General features: G+C 43.8%; 1 protein-coding gene across 3 annotated transcripts; it reads right to left on the reverse strand.

Moving 5' to 3' along the window:
* Positions 1–765: 765 nt before the first annotated feature.
* LOC129327266 (zinc finger protein 501-like) lies at positions 766–13241 on the reverse strand. Of its 3 annotated transcripts, none has more exons than XM_054975760.1 (4): positions 13166–13241; positions 11384–11500; positions 9234–9335; positions 766–3627 (listed from the first exon to the last, which is right to left on the reverse strand). In XM_054975760.1, exons 3-4 carry the CDS (start codon positions 9271–9273, stop codon positions 2210–2212), a joined length of 1458 nt encoding a protein of 485 aa, XP_054831735.1. In that variant the 5' UTR covers positions 9274–9335; positions 11384–11500; positions 13166–13241; the 3' UTR covers positions 766–2209. The 3 variants fall into 3 exon arrangements, 2 of the variants coding, with proteins under 2 accessions (XP_054831735.1, XP_054831736.1); XM_054975761.1 differs by lacking the exon at positions 13166–13241 and adding an exon at positions 12815–12896; XR_008596797.1 differs by lacking the exon at positions 9234–9335 and having other exon boundaries at positions 3548–3627.
* Positions 13242–22674: the final 9433 nt, after the last annotated feature.

Raw genomic sequence — 22674 nt, forward strand, 5'->3', positions numbered from 1 at the left:
AGTTGACTGCACGGCTGAAGGACACACCACCACCTGCCGTTTATTTTGCTCTTTATGCATTTCATTGACTGACCACACGTATTTGCAGATAAAAGTGGTTGCTTGCTGTATCTGTTGGAGGCTGTACGAAACCCATTTGTGAATTACACATTTATGAATTTATGCATTGTATGCATTTTGAATTTGAATAATCTTTGGTTTAATGTTGTAGAGGGGACTCTATTTTTTCTCACATTTTTTCTGTAACCATCTTTGGGGTTCAATTTTATTTTACCATTAATATCCGAGTCCCATGCAGGCGTAGTAAAAGGGCCCTCCCAAAAAAGTTTTAACTTTGGACGAAGATTGCTCCCAACTTGAAATCAGCTGGTTTTCATAGAAAGTAATACATTTGGAAAAGCTTCGCTATGCTATGATCTTAAAATACTATGAAAAGGCTTAGAGCCACTGCACCCATGGTTTTATTTCGATGGTGGCTGCTGACCAGGACTCAAGCCACATGGAAGCAATGGGTGCCAGGATCTCTCAGAGGCCCACAGGAACAGAAGCCAAGGCCTTCTGCTGATGTGACCTCCCTCTCTGGAAGAGGGGAGGCCAGGAAACAGGGCCCAAGTCCAGCCACCAGCCCTACAAAGACTCCTGCTTAGGGGGGCAATGTCATCTCAGGCCTGTGTTACTGACCAGAAAAGAAAAGGATTTGATCATTTGAAACATTTAAGTCTTTTCTTTATTTCACAAGGTTGCCACCCTGAATTTTTAATTACCAGAACTCCAAGTTGATAATTTTTTTTTAAAATAAAGCATCAATTTTTAATAGGCAAGAACTTGGTAAGTATATACAGATGCTAATGAATCTTACGAGTACAGGAAAAAACACATGCAATAAAAATCAGATCTAATATTTCTCAGACGTAGCTAAATACATGAAGTTTGAGGCAAAACAGTTTTTAGCAGATTGGCAGAATGCTATGTAAAGTTTTGAAGGCCGCTAGCACACCTAAAACCTTCTCTGAATGGAAGTGACAGCTTCAGCCCCATACCTGACATTTTGTACAGAGAAGGTGACTGTTCAGAATGTGTGGAATCCATTTTACAACCTTTTTGAAAATAGCCATTTCATGGGAGTGAGCAAGTTGCATAGACTAGCAGAATAAGAAAGCTAAAGAGATAAAGAGGTGGCTGTAGAACATATGCAGTGTTGTTGTCTTTCCTTTTCTGTACCTCTTTTGTGATAAATTATGGAGAAAGTCAACAGATGTCTGAAGTATCTGCTGCCAATGAAATTGTAGCTTTACTACAAATGAACCGACCATGAATTAACAAGATGTGCCTTCCAACTTTGGTAACCAACACCACTAGCTTCTTTGTTCTTTAACTTAGAAATAAAACATTGTCGCTTCTTTAACCTGGATTAAGCAATTTTTTCCCACAGACAGAAATAAATCTTTCTAACTTTAACACGTGACTGCCTTCTAAATAGAATGATTGGTCCGCGAAGTCATTATAAAGATGAGCAACAAGTGAACTGAGATATATCCTCATAACTCCTGTTAAATTCTCAAAGCAAAGTTATGTATCTAAAAGTGGCACATGTTCAAAATTAAAACCGCACTAACTGTGCAAACCTAAAAACAGTGACACCAATGTAAGCCCACAGATTTCAATGGGCTTAGACTGCAGTAACCCGGTTTAGGATTGCACTGTAAATCTGCTATTTCTTCAATTGTACTAACGAACTGTCAGGTCAAAAGGCAATTTTGTATTTTTTTCATACAGTCTAAATAAAGAAAAATTCCATGGAAAAGGCAGTTCTGTATTTCTCCTCACTGGTTGCTGAACTTTACAGAGGTGATGAAGCTCTATGAGAAGACACAGCAATGAACAGAATCATGAATATATGACCGTGCCCCTGGTCTCCCATTCACATGAACACACAAAAAGCCCCCTTATATTGCATTAGACTGTTGGTCCATCAGGGTCATTATTGTTCACAGAGAGCTGCAGTGGCTACATAGGATCTCAGGCAGAGATCTTCCAGGTCACCAACTGGCAGCTTGGTTTAATGAGAGATGCCAGGGATTGAAAAGATGTGTCAAAAAGATATGTGCCGTCTGAAGCTCTTTCAGCACTCTGGACGTTTAGGCATATCTGATTTGTTTTGATGGAAACTTTGAGTACATTAGAGCTCTTTCCAAACTGTAAGCATTTTTTATGGTTTCACCCCTGTATGGGTTTTTTCATGGCCAATAAGGCTGGACTTCTTCAAGAAACTCTTTCCACATTCTGAGCACGCATACAGTTTCTCGCCGGTGTGGATTCTTTGATGGTTCGCAAGGTTGCCCTTCTGACTGAAGCACTTCCCACAGTCTGGGCATTTATATGGTTTCTCCCCTGTGTGGGTTCTTTGATGGGAAGAAAGGCTTCCACTCTCATTGAAGCCTTTTCCACACTCCGGGCATTTATACGGTTTCTCGCCTGTATGGATTCTTTGATGGGAAATGAGGACCTTCTTCCTACTGAAGCATTTCCCACATTCTAAGCATTCATATGGTTTTTCTCCTGTGTGGATTCTTTGATGGTAAGTAAGGCTTGAACGGTCACTAAAGGTCTTTTCACATTCTGAGCACTTATACGGTTTCTCCCCCGTGTGGATGACTCGATGGGTAGTAAGTTGGCACTTGTGAATGAACCGCATTCCACACTCTAAACATTTATATCGTTTCTCTCCAGTGTGAATTCTCTGATGGGCACTAAGCTGAGAGCTCTTCCTGAAGTTCTTTCCACACTCTGAGCATTCGTATGGTTTTTCTCCGGTGTGGATTCTTTGATGGGAAACAAGGCTCGAGGTCTGACTGAAACACTTCCCACACTCTGAACATTCATATGGTTTCTCCCCGGTGTGCGTTCTTTGATGCGAAATAAGACTTGAGCTTTTGTTGAAGTTCATTCCACATTCTGAACACTGAAATGATTTCTCCCCTGCCCGGACTCTTTGATGGGAAATTGTTCTGTGAATGATGCTCTTTTCCCCAGGGTGGGTTCTTTGATGACTAGTAAAGCTGGAATGGTCGCTGAATCTCATTCCACATTCTGAACACATATATAGATTCTCCCGTTTGTGGGTTTCTTCATGGCAAACAAAGCTTGAATGGTCACTAAAGGTCTTTCCACACTGTGAGCATATATACAAGTTCTCCCCTGTGTGGGTTTCTTGATGGGAAGTAAAGTTTGAAAGGTCACTAAAGCTCTTTCCACAGTCCGAGCATATATACAGATTCTCCCCTTTATGGGTTTCTTGATGGGAAGTAAAGTTTGAAAGGTCACTAAAGCTCTTTCCACAATCCGAGCATATATACATGTTCTCCCCTTTGTGGGTTTCTTGATGGGATGCAAGTATTGTTTTCTGACTGACGCTTTTCTGATACTCAGACCCTTTCACCACATTTTCCTGGTTATGCATTATTTGATGTGTGCTAAGTCTTGATTTCCCAGTTAAGATTTTGGCACACTGATGGAAACTAATTTTGTTTCCTTTGTGTCTTTCTTCATGGACTGGAATTTCCTGGAAATCGGCACCTGGTTTTGCTCTGCTTTTCTGCTTTTCTTCCCTCCTCTCACACTCTTGCCCTGTAGGAACAAAGAAAAGATAATTGAGCCTCCAGGCATGGGAGAAAGAGAGTTGAGGCCACTTGTGAAAAGCTGAGGGGAAAACACAAAGTGAGAAGGCAGATTCTATCTGAACTCTCTTTTCCCTGTTATTAAATGATACGCCACAACTCTTTAATGAATCTGGGTAAGTTTTAATAGTCTTAAAACATGCTTTTATTGCATGTGTTTTAATTCGGGCCTTAGTGGCCCTCATGAAGAGAAGAAAGGTGGGATACAGATTTTATAAAATAAATAAAAATATTTCGTGACTATAAATAAATGAAACATGGCTTCATCGTGGATACAAACAGGGTGACACGAGCATCAATTCTTGCTTTCTGGATCTGATCCAGGAAACCCACTCCTGTATGGTGAAACAGACCCCCCCCTCTAGCGTCACCAGACCCTGAAAGAAACATTTTCTCCTGACAGATAACAACAAAAAAGCCTTTTCACAGTATCACCCTGTGTCAGCCATTTTGACAGAAAGGGAAGGTCTTTTTGGCCCTAGGTGCTGTGGTAGAGGACAGCGCCCCCTGCGGTGGACTCCAAGCACTCCTTCCTTACTTGATCTGGTCTCTCAGAGCCTTGCTACAAGTGACATCTTACACGCGAACGGCGCTTTATCATTTTTGCAAGTCTTTCTGGGAATTGAAGTCCCTCTCCCCCACCCCTTTTCTTTCTGTTCCTTCCCCTCTCTGTTAGAATGCCTGCCTGAAGAGACGGAGAAAGCCTACAATAGCAGCTTTTGCAAATCGTCTTGCTGAGGGGTGGGGGTTGCTCTGGAGAAAGCTGACATTCGGTGAAGTCCTAGTGTCCTTTCAGTGATCTTTGGGGGCGAGCAGCTGCAACTTTGCTAATCGTCTTGCGGGGGGGGGGGGGGAGATGCTCTGGAGAAAGCTGAGAAAGTCGCAGCTGCCCACCCCCAAAGATCATTGAGAGCAGGCTTGTGACTGGAGGGGCGATTTGCAAAAGCAGGCTTTCTCCATCTCTTCAGGCAGGCATTCTAACAGAGAGGGGAAGGAACAGAAAGAAAAGGGGTGGGGGAGAGGGACTTCAATTCCCAGAAAGACTTGCGAAAATAATCAAGTGCCGTTCGCATGTAAGATGTCACTTGTAGCGAAGCTCTCAGAGGCTGTGCTTCCAGCCCACCAGAAAGACCAGCATCCTTCTGTCACTTGTGAGAAAAGCAAAGGAGATGAGAAGAGACAGATCCTGAAAACTGCCTGGCTCAATTCAGAGCTTTGATTCTTAGATTACAAAAACTAGAGGCCTTGCATACTTCACAGAGTCTTTTGTTCCCTATGGTGGACCTGCCCCACAAATACTACTCCATTCAGCCCGCCAAGGATTCTAGGCATTAGGGGATACCTGAGTCTCCACTCAGCAATGGGCTGTTTTTCCATCCCACCACACCCTTGGAGGAGTGTTCTCTTGGTTCTTCAGGAAGCTGCCACCAACTGGTTGTTTCAGGAATTATGCACCAAGAGGGCCACTACTCTTGTCTCCCCATCCGTGTTGCCATTTTAAGGCTCCACCGAGTGTCTGCACTACCCAATGACTAAGGGACAGTTTATCACACATGGTCTCCTGGGAAATCAGCGATTTAGCAACTGTCCGCCTCCCTCTCCCCAGTGCCCATTTTAAATAGTGTGTTCCAGTGGTGGAGGTATATGTGGTAAGTACAGCAACTTCCAGTGTTAGAAATAGCCAAGAATGTATTAAAAGTAAAAAGGCCACACACCGACTCTCTGCACACCAACAGGCGGAGCAAGGAATATAAAAGAAAGGGGAAAACACACAATTCCCCTATCACTCTCTTGCTGCCTTTTCCTCTACTTTATAGTTGTTCCCTGGTTGTCTTTTTATATTTTGTAATGTGCCTCAGTGAAAAGGACTATAAATGCCCAGCCTAGTCTAAGGCAGATTCATAGAATCATAGGGCTGGAGGTGACTTCCAGGGATATCTAGTCCAACCCCCTGCATAATGCAGGAATTTCACAACCACTTCCCCCCACTCCCCCAGCGACCCCTGCTTCATGCCCAGAAGATGGCAAAACACCGTCAAGATCCCTAACCAAACTGGCCAGAGGATTCAAGTTCTCAAAGCTTCCTGTCACCATTGAGTCTTTCTCCAGGCAGCCAGTCCTTTGTCTGCTCCATGTAATGATGGAGGCCATCAAAATGAAGCCCAGGAGTGAAAGCTCCTCCCCCGCCCCAGATGGAATTAGCCAAAATGGCCTCTCTCTGAGCCAGGGGATTTTATCTTCTGTTTTCTTTCCCCCTGCGGGTCAAAGAATCCTTTCCTGAAATCAACAGGAACATGCAATCCAGCCCTCGCGACTCCAAATCTCTGTGTCAAATCTTAGTCGTCAGATTTCAGGTAACTGGGGTGTCACTGGGTGGCCAGTACAGGAATCAAATAGATTTTGTAATCAGAAGAAGAAGATGGAGAAACTCTATTCTCTCAGCCAAAACAAGACCGGGGCTGACTGTGGTACAGACCACCAAAATTAGAATAAAGCTGCAGAGAAATACTAAACAATCACAGTGCCAAAACACAATCTAAATACTGTTTTTGAAGAAACAGAAGACCGTGTAAAGAGCACATTTGCATTACTAAGCTCAACTGATCATGAACCAGATGAACTGCGGGCTGAAAACAGAGACATTATCAAGGAAGAAAGAGCAAAGACAATTCTTGTAACCCCCCCCCCCAAAGGAAAAGCTTTGATGGATGAATGAACAGGAAGCAAAAGGTGACAGAAATAGAATCAGAATTCTAAATGGAGCTTTATAGCAACTTGTATGCAGAAACAAAGAGAACTATTATAGTAACTGGTGCAAAAAAGTAGAAGAGAACAATAGAAAAGGAAGAATGAGACATCTGTTCCACAAGATCCGGGAAATCAAAGGGAAATTCAAGCCATGGTTTGGGATGCTGAAAGATCATCATGGAAAATACAGTGTTCAATTGGGACAAAATAAAAAAAATAGGGAAACAATATGTTGAAGAACTATACAGAAGAGAAGGAAGAATGACAGAATCCTTCAAAGAAGAATCTTTTGAAGAAGAACCTGTAATTTTAGAAGGTAAAATGAAATATGCACTCAAAACAGTTGCGGAAAAAAACAGTAAAGGTATCAATAGAATTATTTCAACCTACAGAAACTGAGTTCATCAAAATCTTAAAAAGAATATATCGGCAAATATGGGAAGCAACACAATGGTCTACAGACTGGAAATACTTGATCTGCATTCTAGTTTCAAAAAAAGGAGACAGCAAAGATTGCAGCATGTATTGAACCACTGCATTAATTTGCTATGCAAGTAAAGTGATGCTCAGAATTTCACAGCAAAGATTTTTACCATATATGGAACAAGAAATGCCAGACTTTCAAGCTGGAGACAGAAAAAGAAGAGGCACCAGAGATCATATTGCAAATTTACGGTGGTTACTGGAACACACCAGAGAATTTCATAAGAAAATCAGATGATCTCATGTTACTGGCAGAAAATAGTAAGGACTGGAAACAACTACTGATGAAGTTTAAAGGAGAAAGTGCCAAAGTAGCTGAACATCAAGAAGACAAAAGTAATGACTACTGAGGAATTAAATGATTTTAAAGTGGCCAATAAAGAAATTGAAATTGTAAAAGATTTTCTATTCTGTGACTCAGGCGTCAACCAAAAGGAAGACTGCAACAAGGAAAGTAGAAGGATACTGAAACTTGGAAGGGTAACCATGAAGGAACTAGATATAAGATGTCTCTCTGGGGACCAAGATCAAGATAATTCACACTATGGTATTTCCCTTTGCTATGTACGGATGAGAAAGTTGAACGATGAAGAAAACCGACAGGAAGATAATTGAGTTATTCAAAATGCGGTGTTGGATTGGAGTTTTACAGATACAAAGGACTGTAAAAAAGACACTTGGGTTCTAGATCAAATCAAGCCCCAATTTTCCCTAGCAGCTACAATGACTAAACTGAAGCTATAATACTTTGGTCACATCATAAGAAGACAAGACTCACTGGAGAAGTCAAAGGAAAAGTGGAAGGCAGTAGGAAAGCAGGAAGACAAAACTAAGATGGTTTGACTCAATAAAAGAAGCCACATCCTGCAGTTTGCAAGATCTGAGCAAGTCTGTTATTCGAGAGGACATTTTGGAGGTTGTTAATTCAAAGGGTAGCTTAACTCAGAAGCAACATAACACACACACTCTTAGACTGCTTTTCCACCATTCAATTGCAGAAAAAAAACATTGAAGAAGAAATGCTAGGTCTGCAGTGTTTAACGTGGTACCGCCTGACATCAACATAAATATGAATCAGAACAGAGCAAACCACCATTACTGCAAGGTCAGATCCTCAACTCTTTTTCCAAAAAATATGAAGCTGTTCTCTCTTGCCCTTTCTTACGTGCAAACTGGTAACAAAAAAACCCGAAGCTCAAGGAGATTAGAAGGGGTTGCAATGAAACACCCTATGAAACAAACATAAATGTCAATTTCAATCTTCTATTTTACATGGACAATTCCGATTCACATATACAATCAATCACTCAGTCCCGTTCCCAATATGAATATATTATACACATATCATTAAGTAAGCTTATTATTTGTGATTCTCTCAGTTTGTGTCTCTTCAAATGTTCCAAGAAGCTAACGCAATGTTTCAAGTGGCTAGTAGCTGTCATGCAGTGTAGGCAAGCTGCTTATCCTCGTCCGAGGGTAGACGCGAAAGCGGCACTTCAAGCTGCTGGCTACAAGCTATGCCGGCTTTTCTATTTACAGGCTCATTTCAAGTCTCATCTTCTTCTGGCCAGTATTTTCTACGTGACCAACAAATAATTCCATTCTAGAACCATGCATTACAACCGTTTGTAACGAAGGTGGAAACTTGTATCAAAGACACTACACACTTTATAAACTTGGTAGAAAACCTTCAGATTCCAGACCAAGCATATCCTATGACATTAGATGTGCAGTCGTTATATACGTCTATCCCCCACCAAGAAGCAAGACAGGTGGTTGAAAATACCTTGGAGTCCAGAATAAACAAAAATCTTCCAACACATCTCCTTTTAGATCTGTTGGATCTTGTCTTGGAAAGAAATTACTTCAGATTTCAGACCCAATTTTTTTACCAAGTGAAAGGTAGCCATGGGGTGTCCGGCGGCCCCTAGTATAGCAAGTTTACCAAGGTAGCCATGGGGTGTCCGGCGGCCCCTAGTATAGCAATTTCATATATGGCAGAACTTGAAAAATACTTTATTCTAAATGCTACTGTAAACCCATTTCATGACCAGATTATTTGCCTAAAGCGCTTCATTGATGACATTTTTGTGGTCCTAAAATCAGATAATTATGCAGAGAGGTTTGTTAATTGGCTAAATGCCATCAATGACCATATTAAATTTACCCACCAAGGAAGTTTACAGTGTGTCTCCTTCTTGGACATGGTGCTTTCTAAAAGAAATTCCGTTCTATTAGGAGTTAGACCATATCGCAAGGGAACAGATACGTCAGCATATTTAGAGTACTCCTCCTTTCACAGGACACAATTAAAACAAAACATACCGTATAGCCAGTTTCTCCGAATAAAAAGAAATGCGACCATGCAGGGAGATTACATCTCAGAAGTGGAGAGAATGAGTCGAGCGTTTGTAACACGGGGGTATCCTACAGGCATAACAGAATGGGCTATAACCAAGGCAGATAGAACCCCAAGACAAGACTTACTGAGATATAAAGATCATAACACCACACAAGAAAACTGGATCTCATGGGCTCTGGATTTCTCGGCATTATCAGGGAAAATAGCACATATTATTAAGAGAAACTGGCACATAGTTCAAAGCATTCCAGGATGTCAGGAACTCCCTAGAATTGGATTCAGAAGAACCAAAAGCATGAAAGAATGGCTGGTCTCTTCTGATTTGAGAACAATAGAAGGATGCAAGAATCGCCCACAGGGTCATTTTCCCTGTGGACACTGTAATGTTTGCTCCTTAAGCATTGATTTAAAACATTTGAAGCATCGACATACAGGAAAAATGATGTCTTCTAAAGACTTCTCAACCTGTGCTACACCTTATGTAATTTACATTATTATATGTACATGCAATCTTATGTACATTGGAAGCACAACACGTCCAATCCGTACCCGAATACAGGAGCACTTATCCAAAATAAAAACTCGTAATAAGGAGGCTCCTCTATCACAACATTTTGAAGCACACCACGTCCATGAAAGGGAATTACAATTTTCCATGTTGGAAGCAATCCACCCCACAGAGAATAGGGATACGCAACAGGCTCTTTTAAGATCTGAAGCCAGGTGGATTTTTAGAATGGACTTACATCAAATGGCCTCAATAATGAAATTTTTTTTTACCCTTTCTATAAGATTTTGGTAAAATATTATTATGAAATATAACTTTTGTTTTGGAAAAATATTTGTGTAAATGATGTAATAACTTTCTATGTAACGATATTTATTAGAATGATATTTATTTATTGAAATAGATATTTATGGAACTGGGTACATTCAAATGAATTATTGATTTTTAGATACCACTTGGAGTGAGTAAATGAGATATTTGATGTTAATGACCTTGATTGTGTTATCCCCTGCAACTGGATACTGCAGGATATTATTGAATGTGAGTATAGATGGTATTGCCTATAAAGGTTAACTCTTGAAACTATGGTCACTTTAAGAACAAGAACAGATCTAACGAGCAGGTGTTTATATGTCAAACAATTGAGGGGCTCCACCCAACCCAAAACAATTTACTCTGCAGGTTTAATTGAAGAATCACACTAAGAAAAAACTATTACTTGTACTTTATTATTAGGTTTTGTATGCCTTGGAGTAATAATATTTGTTGGTCACATAGAAAATACTGGCCAGAAGAAGATGGGACTCGAAACGAGCCTGTAAATAGAAAAGCCGGCATAGCTCGTAGCCAGCTTGAAGTGCCGCTTTCGCATCTACCCTCGGACGAGGATATGCGGCTTGCCTACACTGCATGACAGCTACTAGCCACTTGAAGCATTGCATTAGCTTCTTGGAACATTTGAAGAGACACAAACTGAGAGAATCACAAATAATAAGCTTACTTAATGATATGTGTATAATATATTCATATTGGAAATGAGACAGTGATTTGATTATATATGTGAATTGGAATTGTCCATGTAAAATAGAAGATTGAAATTGACATTTATGTTTGTTTCATAGGGTGTTTCATTGCAACCTAATTCTAATCTCCTTGAGCTTTGGCTTTTTTTGTTACTAGTTTACATTAGGAGATTTCCCTTTTCAATACCGTTCTCATATGCAAGCAAATCTATTTCTGGAGCCACCACCTGCAGGCACATGTTTTCATTTCTGCAGAGGGAACTATGGTGGAGGGAATTCTCCATAAGATAGCAGCTGAAAGGGAATAAATAACATCTTGCATAAAAAGAATGCATGACTTTTGATAAGGGTTTTGTATTTCAACTCCTCATTGAAAAAAAACATTCATTCTACACTCCTCATTGCTTAAGTTGACTGGCGATACACTTTTGAAATTAAACACATTCTGAAACTGCAGCTCAGCCTGAATCTCAGCATCTTTTCTACGCAAACTTCCCGGAGACTATAAAAGTAGCTCAGAAATGACAAGCTAACTGACTCTAGGGAAAGAGACTAAGTTGAAATGGGCAACCTGAATTCTTACCTAGCAAATGAGCAACACGTCACTCTTTCGTGCGGTCCCCCAGAAGAGTGTCCTCGGCCTTGGATCGGGTGGTGCCTTCTCTGCTTTGTGGAAATCAGCAGCCCCTTCTGACAGCCCCTGAAACAGAAGACAAGAAAGGGGAGAGGAATTAGGAAAGGAAGAGAAAAGTTCTGGGAAGGAGTGGAGAAAGCAATACATCTAGGCCAATTTTCTGAAATGCTGCATAATTAGGAAGGGAGGATGTTTAGCATATTCTCGTAGTCTGTTCTTTTGAGTTCTCAGGATGAAATCAGGAGGCGCGTTTTTAGCTAAGGCAGAAGGTTGAAGTATCTACCAACCCCTTTTAAAGATACCCAAAGTCATGGCCATCCATCCTAAGATAACAAACCCCTGTCAATTATGTATTGAGCAATGAAGGTCTTTTCCTCCCAAATCTCCTTCCCATCAATTGCAATAATTTATTGCCTTTACAGCTCCTTCATGGTCAGGCTATTTCAAGGACTGTCTCTTCTCTTTTCAGCTGAGGCTCTTCTCAGAGGCCCTCATCTGTAAGGCTCTGCTTTCCAAATGAAGCAGCAGGACCTTTGCGGCTGTGGCACCTTGGGCCACAAATTTCCCCTCCCTGCCAATTTGACAAGTCTTTGATATTTTTAGGCATCATGTCAAATCGGAGATATTGTGGGAAATGGAGATTGGTTTTAAATGGTCACCCATTAATATATCCAAATAGTTTGTCATCTTCTATCCAAATTTTAGCATCATATTTTTATTACTGGATGCTCATTTCACTGGGAATGTTCTGTCCTGCTGTCCATGATTTTCAGTGTTACAAGATTATTCCTATGTATGGTGCTCATCCTATTTGAATTGTATGAGACTGTTTCTGTCTCAAATAATATTCTTGCTCATTTACTACAAAATCTGATTTCAGCTTTAATCTGTTCAGATAGCTAAAGCTTAGATTCAAATATTGGATGGATTCCATTTTCTTGGAAGAAAACTAAGGCACAATTCTTAATTCCGTATATGCTACTCCTATTTACAAATACTACTATTTAGAAAAATATTTGAAACAAAAGGAAAATGAGAGTTTTTGGGCCCAGGCATCCTTCCCCACTTCTTTAAAAGTCCATTTTTTTTCTCACCGTGGAGCTTTGTAACACTTTGTAAACCGCTCTGAGTGGGCATTAAGTTGTCCTGAAGGGAGGTATATAAATCGAATGTTATTATTATTTGCTCTGGGCTTTGCCAATCTTAATAATTCGATGCCCTGTCCTGCCTCGGACACCTGAGTCCACATCATTTACAGATACATCAAAGGCCTCCCGTCCTGAAAGAGATCCCAGGACTGGGGGACCACCTACTCCCCTTCTACTTGGGGTGGGTGGGGGGACTTTGCATCTATTCCTACCCTCCGATTCCTGATCTCACCTGAAAGATCCTGCAGGGGGTCTGAAAACTTCCCCCCATCCAAACACTGTGTCTCCCCGCCTTTCCTTGACCCACAATTCCCCCTCCCAAGAAGGCTCCTCCAGACTCCGCGCTCTACCTTTCCACCCGCCCTGCAAATCCACCATGCCGGGAAAGGGCTGGATCTCGCCCCTCTCCCTCCCCCGAGCCATGCGCAGAGAGGAGAGGAGAGGAGAGGGAAGGAGGCGGGCGGGGCGGAGCGCCCCCGAGGACCGGCCGTGGGGCGGCTCTCCTTCCCTCCCTCCCTCCCCGGGATCGGGGCCCGCCTGCCACCTCCCTTCCCCGCCCGCCCCGCGGTCCCTCTCCACGCACCCGGCAGGGAGGAGCCGCCGCACCTCCGCGCGTGGGAAAAACAAAGGCCACTTTCCCACAGCGGGGCGGGCCAAGCCGCAGCCGGCAGTGACGTCCATCGCCCCATCTTCCTGCCTCTCTAGCATTCCGGCTCGCTCCTCTTAACCCTTCCTGCGCACTCCCCCAAGAGCACATCTTTGTATAGCGCCCTGCAAGCTTCCGAGTTCTCCAGAACTCTTCATCAGGATGGAAGTTAGGAAAAACATTAAGAAATGCTGTAGAAAAGCCCTTTTTTGCACGGAAGGGGGGAAATCAGGCACGGAGGGCTTTGCATCCCCTCCCGTGGTTCTGCTTTTTTATCCCGGGGCGGAACGAGGCCTGAAGGGAGCGTTGCCAATTACCAGGCGGGGCCTGGAAGTCTCCTGCCATCACAACTGATGTCCCTTCTACAAAGATCGGTTCCCCTGGAGAAAAGGGCTCCTTTGGAGGGTGGCCTCTGTGGCATTATACCCCAGTGAGGGGTCCCTCTCCAAACCGTGCCCTCTCCAGGTTCCCCCACAAATCTCCAGGTGTTTCTTGACCAAGAGTTGGCAACTTGGTCGAGGGTTGCCCTCCTGCACGTGGGGCGTGGTGCTCTCCCAGAACAACCGCCGGTCTCAAACCCTGCCCTCCCTGGTCTCCTTTTTGGGCAACCCCACCCACTCACCCCTTCTCTCAGACGGGGTATCATGTGGGACCAGCTATGCCCAACAGGAGCAGCCGCACCTAGGGTTGCCAGCCTCCAGGTAGTAGCGAAGAAAGCAACATAAGCACCGTGATAAATGGTTCGGCTGCTTCTCTTTATAAGTTAACAGCCTTTCCATTAGAGTGCTGCTGCTATGAATTTTCCCTGAGATGTTCCCTGTTTGTACTGAGATATTGTTCATGATAACTGCCGGAGGAAAATCAAAAAGAGTCCAGTAGCACCTTTAAGACTAACCAATTTTATTGTAGCATAAGCTTTCGAGGAATTAATTTAGAAACGGGAAGGAAACACTAGTGCCCCCTTTGCAGTTACACCTCAACTCTGGAACATTTCCTCCTTTAAATATGATGGACATTTTCTTCTGTTCATTGTTTCTGGTATAAATCGAGACACGGTCACTTTACATCTGCAAGCATTGGTCACTTTTCAGCTTATGCTACAATAAAGTGGATTAGTCTTAAAGGTGCTACTGGACTCTTTGATTTTGCTACTACAGACTAACAGGGCTAACTCCTCTGAACCTTTACAGAAGCAAACTGATCTCCATATCAGAAGGAGCTGTTTGCATCTCCATATCAGAAGGAGCTGTTTGCATCTACTCCACCTTCCCCTCTCCTCTTCTATATCTGACCAGTTTCTTTTGGCCCTCCATGCATCTGATGTAGAGAACGGTGATTCTCGAAAGCTTATGCTACAATAAAATTGGTTAGTCTTAAAAGTGCTACAGGACTCTTTTTGATTTTGCTACTACAGACTAACACGGCTAACTCCTCTGGATCTATCATCTGTATTGTTTAGTTAATCACGGCGCTTACTTTGCTAGTTTCTTCTCTGATTTTCTCTCTGCTTGGCTAGCGTCCAGGTAGTGGCTGGAGATCTCCCGGAATTACAACTGGTCTCCAGGCCACAGAGATCAGTTCACCTGGAGAAAATGGCTACTTTTGGGGGTGGACTGTATGGAATTATGCCATGTCAAGGTCCTTTCCCTCCCCAAACCCCACTTTCTCCAGGTTTCTCCAGGTCCCCCCCCCCGATCTCCAGGAATTTCCCAACTTGGAGCTGGCAACCATACTATGAGGGTATTTGTGTACAGTTTCCTGAGCAAAGGAACAGGCAGAAAGTTTTGGAGTCTGTATTCCTAATAATTGTAAGCCATCAGGACAACAGACCAGGAGACCATGGAGAACACAAATTTGACTGAAATTCCCAAATTCCCCCAAACCAGTGAACTGAGCATGTTGAAACAACATGAAGGGGAAAAGATTGGCAGTGACAGACAGGGTGGATTGGCCCTTAAAGCCACCAGGAAGATGGCCTGGGGAGCTGCTCCTCCCACTGGGGTCACATGAAACCGAGGGCACTCCACGTCTAGGGCCACCCCAGCACAAAAAGGCACAGGCTCGAGCTGAAGACAGGGGAAGAAGGGGTTGCCACTGCAAGGGACTCGCTCTCCTGGCTTATTCTTCCCCAGCCTTGCCACAGCAAGGGACAAAATGAGCCCACTTGGCTTTACCAGACCTGCCCCCCACCCCCAGGCTGAGCCCCTCTTTCTCCCTCCTTCTCTGTGCTGTTTAGAATAAAGAAAAAGATTGCCCCTTCTGGGACAACTTTCTGATTCAACAGCAGCACCAGCTGTTCAGAAGTAATTCCTCTCTGTGATTGCTCATGTCATGCATCCCGAGAGGCTGTGGGGAGCTTGAATCTTGGGGAGTGATTTCGTCAGTCAAGTTCAGGCCAGCCTTTCAGGCCTTTCCCCTCACTTGAACCTATCACAGAGCGTGAACTTGCATTGGTGACTTCACATAAACACAACAGGACGTCGCTGGGGTGATTCTCCCCCATATAATTGTCAATATTATAGTGATTTATTTTTCTTTTTACCAAACCTCAAGGGCTTCCCCCAAATATCCCTTTGAGACCCATAAGTCAACCATGAGATGGGAGGACAACATGAGACCATTCCTTGCACCTAGGCCCCAAAAGGCTGGCTCATAAATGTCTCTCCTGTTCCACAAAGTATTTATTTATCTACTCCCACTTTTAAACTGCCTTCCTCTAACAAAGACTCCTGGGAGAAGAGAAGGCAGGAGCGGTCTGCCAATCTGAGATTTAATATAATTCCACTGATGCCTTAGTCTTGCAAGAAAGTTTTGGTTCCTTGGGAGATAACTAGCAGAAAGATAGCACTGGACCCTGAGGTTGCTGCTGCTCCAGGCAGCCCATGAGATATTTTGATAAATTGTATGTTGGCCCCAGAAACCTAATTAAAGGGCTCCTTAGTTGGACCGTTAGCAGATTGTTTGCTTTGAAACGTGATTATGAGCTGGTTATGCTGGCTGGTATGTGTGCAGGAGAGAAAATAACAAAGCATACACTTGTTTATATTTAGATAGGAAATCCTGAGTTCTTTATTATAGGAACTCCATACTTTGATAGGGAAGGAGGATAGATCTTATCTACCTAGCTAATCTAAGGATGGACATATGGAACCATATGATTAGCAGGCTCGTTGCTGATCATGTTCGTTGTTTTTGGAAGACCGGTAACCTGGAATAATAACAGCCAGTTCCAAACTAAAAACAAATTAAAAAGCGAACACAAAAATTAATAAAAACCCATATTCAGTTTCTAGGAACAATGGGTTAGATACAGGAAGATTCCAGCTAATAATTATCAGAATTAATAATATTTTGAGGGCTGCCCAAACTGCAAAGGAGGTGGATGAAATATGGTCAGCAGAAATCATTTGGCCACAGGGATTCTGAATTGCTTATTCTATCCTGGGATTGTGATTCTGATGATTCAAATCACACTGTTACTGTGAATATGTGGATATCACTTGCCTCACAAAGAGTGAGATATATTGTGGAGTAGGATTGCCAGACTGCACTTGGCACCTCCCAGGAGAATGTAAGGTCCTTCAACTGGTGTGCTGATGTCACTTCTGGAAGTAACATTATGGGATGTTCTAGGTTTTATGGGAAGAGCCCTGTGGCACAGAGTGTAAGCTGCAGTACTGCAGTCCAAGCTCTGCTCCTGACCAGAGTTTCATCCTGGAGGAAGCCGGTTTCAGGTAGCCAGCTTAAGGTTGGCTCAGCCTTCCATCCCTTCCGAGGTTGGTAAAATGAGTACCCAGTTTCCTGGGGGTAAAGTGTGGATGACTGGGGAAGGCAATGACAAACCACCCCGTAAAAAAGTCTGCCAAGAAAATATCGTGATGCGACATCCCCCCATGGGTCAGTAATGACTCGGTGCTTGCACAGGGGACCTCCTTTACCTTTACCTAGGATTTGTAAGATCCCTATGATAAAAACATCAGCTTTTAAAGAAAAATCCATAAGTGTCCCATGATGTTGCATTGGGTGACCTGATCAGAAACACGCACCCATTTCCTCCCATGGGTGTTACAAGCACTGCCAGGCACCTCCTGGCATTAACAAGTTGCCAGGAGATCTTGTGCTATAGTGGGTGGCCTGGCGACCCTATCGTAGGGAGGGCAGAATTTGGTAATGTTCCCTTATTGTACTGGAGAGTTAGTTAACACGGCCTCTTTATGGAAAAGCCTTTGCTTTTGTTTCACTTCTCACTTTGTGTGTGTTAGTTGTGGGCTGTGACTGGTTATGGCCTAGCAAGGCCCAGATCAGACCCATTTGTTCCAAAAAAATTCTGAACTGTTTTGCTACTGGGTGGTGTGAAATTATTACAGGGGCTCCCTCCATAGCATGTATTAGAGGGAAAGGAGAAATCAGCCCCATTTTTATAATGAACAGAATTTCAGTGGTTTCAACAGAGGCTTGGACATACCGTAATTAGAAGCTTCTATAATTTGGCCCTGAATGGATACCTCCCATATTCTGCTCTGAGTCCCCAGAGAGTGTCAATTTTAGAAAAAAAAGAAATAGTTATTTTCACCCCTATTTTGATATGAGTTATGCGCTTAACTGGTGCCCTGACATTTCAGGTATTTAAGACTGCAATCCTAAGAAGATATATTGTCGAAGGCTTTCACGGCCAGAGGACGTTGGTTGTTGTAGATTTTCCGGGCTGTATGGCCGTGGTCTTTGCATTGTACTTCCTGATGTTTCCCCTGTAGCTGTGACTGGCATCTTCAGAGGTGTAGCGCCGACAGAGATCTCTCAGTGCGTGTGTGTGTGTGTGTGTTGACATTGACACTGAGAGATCTCGGTCTTTCGGTGCTACACCTCTGAAGATGACAGCTACTGGCGAAACATCGGGAACTACAATGCCAAGACCACGGCCATACAGCCTGGAAACTCTACAACAACCAAATCCTAAGATTTCAATGGGCTTAGACTGGAGTAACTCTTTTTAGGATTGCACTGTAAATGTTTTCCCATGTGTTTAGATTCTCCAGTGTGCAGAGATGAGCTTGCGATCATGCACTCGGCTTTTAGTTACTGGGATAGCCTCCTTATCACAAAGGCAAATTAATGCATAGGCCCCACTGATATTATTGATAAGCTTAATTGAGATATTAAAGGTGAGCAATAGTGGACTCTTTATTAGTGACGTTAAATTAAGCTGAGTATTTAATTTGGGGGTTTTAAATTTTTAAAAACCTGTTAACAATTTTATGGCATTTTATGTGTTTAGTTTGTAAGATTCTCCAGAGAGGTAGCATTGAAAATTCTTAAATACAAATAGATAATAATTTGAACCAAAACCAGAATAGGAAACATTATCGTATTTTACTGAGCAATCAAAGTACCTACCCTGACTGAAACCATAGCAAAATAAAACCCAATTGCTTGATTAATATGAGGTTAAAGGGGAAAGTTACTGAAATGTTTAAGGAAGCTGAAATGAATATCTATGAACACAATGTCCTTTTAATTTAAAATTCAAACTATTCACTTCCGAACATCGAACAAGGAGGGAAGTACTGAAGAGGGGGAAAGCGCCTTCCCCCATCTCACAGATTTTTGCAGGCATCGGATCGACTTGTTTGCATCTTACTGGAGCTCACGCAAACAGTTCATGGGCTTAAGCGGACAGAAAGGGAAGATTTCCCCTGGTGTGGAAAACTAGATTGAGGGAACACCAAAGGGGGAATCTTCATGTAAAGAGCATTCAGCGTTGTCATGGAAACTTTCACTTTCCTTAAAATTGTGTCCTCTTTATGTTGGGTAGGCACTCCACCGGGACGGTAAGGTTAAATGGGGCCGAAGAAGAGATGTTGTTTTCCTTTCATAATCAAGGGATGCTGATTTTCCTTCTCAATATCATGGAGTTTCAAGTGAGTAGCCATGCTGGCTTGCAGCAGAAGAGCAAAAAGCACCTTAAAGAATATCGTCAGAATATTGGGGAAGAGGCTGGTTTCTGTCCCATCTTGGGTGTGTTTGATTTAAAAAGGATAAACTGCAGTCCAGCACTGGAGGCATCTGGTTGAGTCTCTCCTGTTGTTATTTTTGGCCTGGCCCTGCCAGAAAGAAATCCTGACGGCAGCGAAGCTCTCTGCAGCTTGATCTCTTGATGGCCTAGTTCTCAACAGTATGGATGAGGTAAAGTCCACCCGAAGGCAAATGATGGGTCCAGAAGAGATATCGGTCCTCTCTGCTTCAGCCTTCTTTGGACCTGCAGAGCTGCCAGCTTGGAGATGTTTACACGGAGAGGTATCATGCTGCAGAGTTAAGAGAGAAAGAACATGGCTGGGGTGAATCTCAAGCAATGAAACGCCAGGCGCTGAGTTTGGATAGGGAAGAGGAAATTTCTGGTGAAATTTCAGCCCCACCCCCAAGAAAGGAGCAGATTTGTCTATCTGAGAGCCAAGCTACAAGTGACGCCTGACACAGGTTGGACACTTGTCAGCTTCCCTCAAGTTTCGATGGGAAATGTAGGCGCATCCTGGTCTTGCAGCTGTAATGGAGAGCCAAGCTTCCTGAAATCTCTTTCCCATTGTATGTAAAGAACGGTTCCTCCACTTACCCCATCACTGTGGAGGTACAGCACAGCTCACAGATTCCAGATTCTTAATGGTTCTCCTCAGTTACTAAATCTTGCACCAATGTGTTCCATAAGGGCCACCCAGATCTTTTTGAACTCCTCTTCCCTTTAACCAGTTCATTTCCAGAAAGAACAGCTTAAGAACGGGTGTGGGGTTGAGAAGAGGGATTTCCCTCAAATGATGTGATTGCAGCTGGGATCTCCCTCTGGAGACTCAGCCACACCCTTTCCCCTTATTACACCCCCTCCAATCCTCCATCACTCACCTCATTTAGGACTGCTGGACATCAGGTCTGGTCCCTGTACAGGAAGAAAAGATTGCTGTTAAGTTCTTCAATCCACAATGCAGGGCTGAGCAGGGATATGATATACCCTGTAGCAGGGCTTTTTGCTGGGAAAAGAGGTGGTAGAACTCAGTGGGTTGCCCTCAGAGAAAATGGTCACATGGCTGGTGGCCCTGCCCCCTGATCTCCAGACAGAGGGGAGTTTAGATTGCCCTCCGCGGCACTTGGCGGCGCAGAGGTCAACCTAAACTCCCCTCTGTCTGGACATCAGGGGGCAGGGCCACCAGCCATGTGACCATTTTCAAGAGGTTCCGGAACTCCTTTCCCCCGCATTCCCCCTGAAAAAAAGCCCTGCCCTGTAGTCTCCAGAGTGGGCTTCCTGCAGTGAATGCGTGGAGTCTGTTTGTGTGTGCATTGGGGATTCTTTATTCCATCCCCTAAACATTGGAATTGGAAGGGGCGAGGGCTTGTGGATGGGAAGACAGTGTTGAACATCCTCCCCAAAGGTCTCTGAGAAGAGGGAGGCCTGTCTTTTCCACAGAGGCCTGAGGGAGTAGCAGCTTCCGTGGGGTGGGATTCCCTCACACCTACCTCTGATATTGCTGGTGGACACTTGGGCCCTCTCTGGAAAGAAGAAAGAAAACAGGGAATTGGTGGGTGGGTGGAAACAGGTGTGCCTGTCCCTTTTCTCTTTCCCTTTCTGATCAGATGAACCTCGTTTCCTTAACCACAGGCTGAGCACATACCCCAAAGGGCACACAAGAATCGTAAATGTTAAAATTTTCCAGACAGTCTCTACAAATGTCATCGCTGGTTAAGTTTTCAGGATCCCTTGGCGTGCAGCTCTGAGCATGGGAGGCCTCTTCATAAGAAGCATAAACCAACCCAAAACCAGAGCCAACCAATCAAATAAAGTGGCTAGAAAAATAATCTTCTTGTTCAGGTTCACATGCCCCTTTCAGCTAGGCAGTGAAGGACCCTCATTTTAAACCTGTGCCCTGAAGGATGGCAACCCGAGACAGAGCTATGGAATCAGCATTCACACTATTGTTAGATATTGCGAGTGGAACAAGCAGGCACAATTAAAGGCTCTGTCCATCTAGGGCAGTCGTAACTCCTCAGAAAATGAAGTGGGGCGCATCAGAATTGACTACCAGCTTCTAGAAGGCTGTGGGAATTCAGTGCCAGCCAAGAAAGGAATTGGAATATTCTGGTATGTGTGAGCACCAGAAACACCTGTTCTTTACTTTGTAAGCTATGGTTCTCTGTGGCAGGCGTACATCATCCACAATTAAAGTTATGAGCCCACTTTAGGATGGTGATGGCAATCTCTCTCTCTCTCTCTCTCTCTCTCTCTCACACACACACACACACACTGCTATTTGCCCTGGAACCTGCAGTTGACTCTGGCAGTTATAACTCATGCCAAAGTCAAGCTAGGAGCCTCAAAATTGGCTGCCACCTTCAACATGAATGTAGAAGTCACCATGCCCAAAGGTAAGGGAATCTGGCCATCATGGTTCAAATCAATGACACAACATCCCTCTACATTTTGCAATGGAAGCAAAGGTTCCAGGAAAAGTGCAAGCAGCACAAACAGGGAGGGTGGAAAGTATGTCCTCTGTCAAAAAGCAGTTAACCAGTTCCCTGACCTTTAAGAGCACATTGGGTATAGTGGTTGCAATAGAATCAAAGAGATCCAGGTTCGAATTTCTCTCTTGGCCACAGAATGTTGTTGGCTGACTTTGGCCCAGGCACGTCTTCTTACCTAGATGTACCTTACAGAGTGGCAGCAACTTTCCATTGGCTGACGTCATTCACATCACCTGATCCTTAAACTGGACATCCCGGGGATTGAACCCAGGGCCTCCTACATGCAAAACAGCTGCTCTGTCACTGAGTCACAGCTCCTGCTGACTATGTTCCTATTTGGGAGGAAGGCAGCACAAAGACGGATGATGGAAAATATTCCCTCCATCACAAGCCAGAACGGGTTGAAGAAGTTCCCTGAGCTATGAGAGGTTCGAATCCCCAAAGGGTTCCCAACTGTAGGTCAGGAAAGACCTGGAGATTTGGGGGCAGGGAACCTGGAGAGGGCATGGTTTGGAGAGGGACCCCTCACTGGGGTATAATGCCACAGAGGCCTCCCTCCAAAGGAGCCATTTTCTCCAGGGGAACCAATCTTTGTAGAAGGGAGATCAGTTGTAATTGCAGAAGACTTCCAGGCCCCGCCCGGTAGTTGGCAAGCCTCCTCATGGGCCTTTATTCCTCCCCGGGATAAAACAGCAGAACCTCGGGAGGAGATGCAAAGCCCTCCGTGCCTGATTTCCTCCCTTCTCTACAAAGAAGGTTTTTCTACAGCATTTCTTAACGTTTTTCCTAACGTCCATCCTGATGAAGAGTTCTGGAGAACTCGGAAGCTTGCACGGCGCTATACAAAGAGCTGCTCTTGGGGCGAGTGCGCAGGAAGGGTTAAGGGGGGCGAGCCGGAATGCTAGAGAGGCAGGGAAGGAGAGGAATGTCACTTCCTGCCGCCG

This window comes from Eublepharis macularius, chromosome 4 (assembly GCF_028583425.1).
Source record: "Eublepharis macularius isolate TG4126 chromosome 4, MPM_Emac_v1.0, whole genome shotgun sequence".
NCBI classification, from domain to species: domain Eukaryota; kingdom Metazoa; phylum Chordata; class Lepidosauria; order Squamata; family Eublepharidae; genus Eublepharis; species Eublepharis macularius.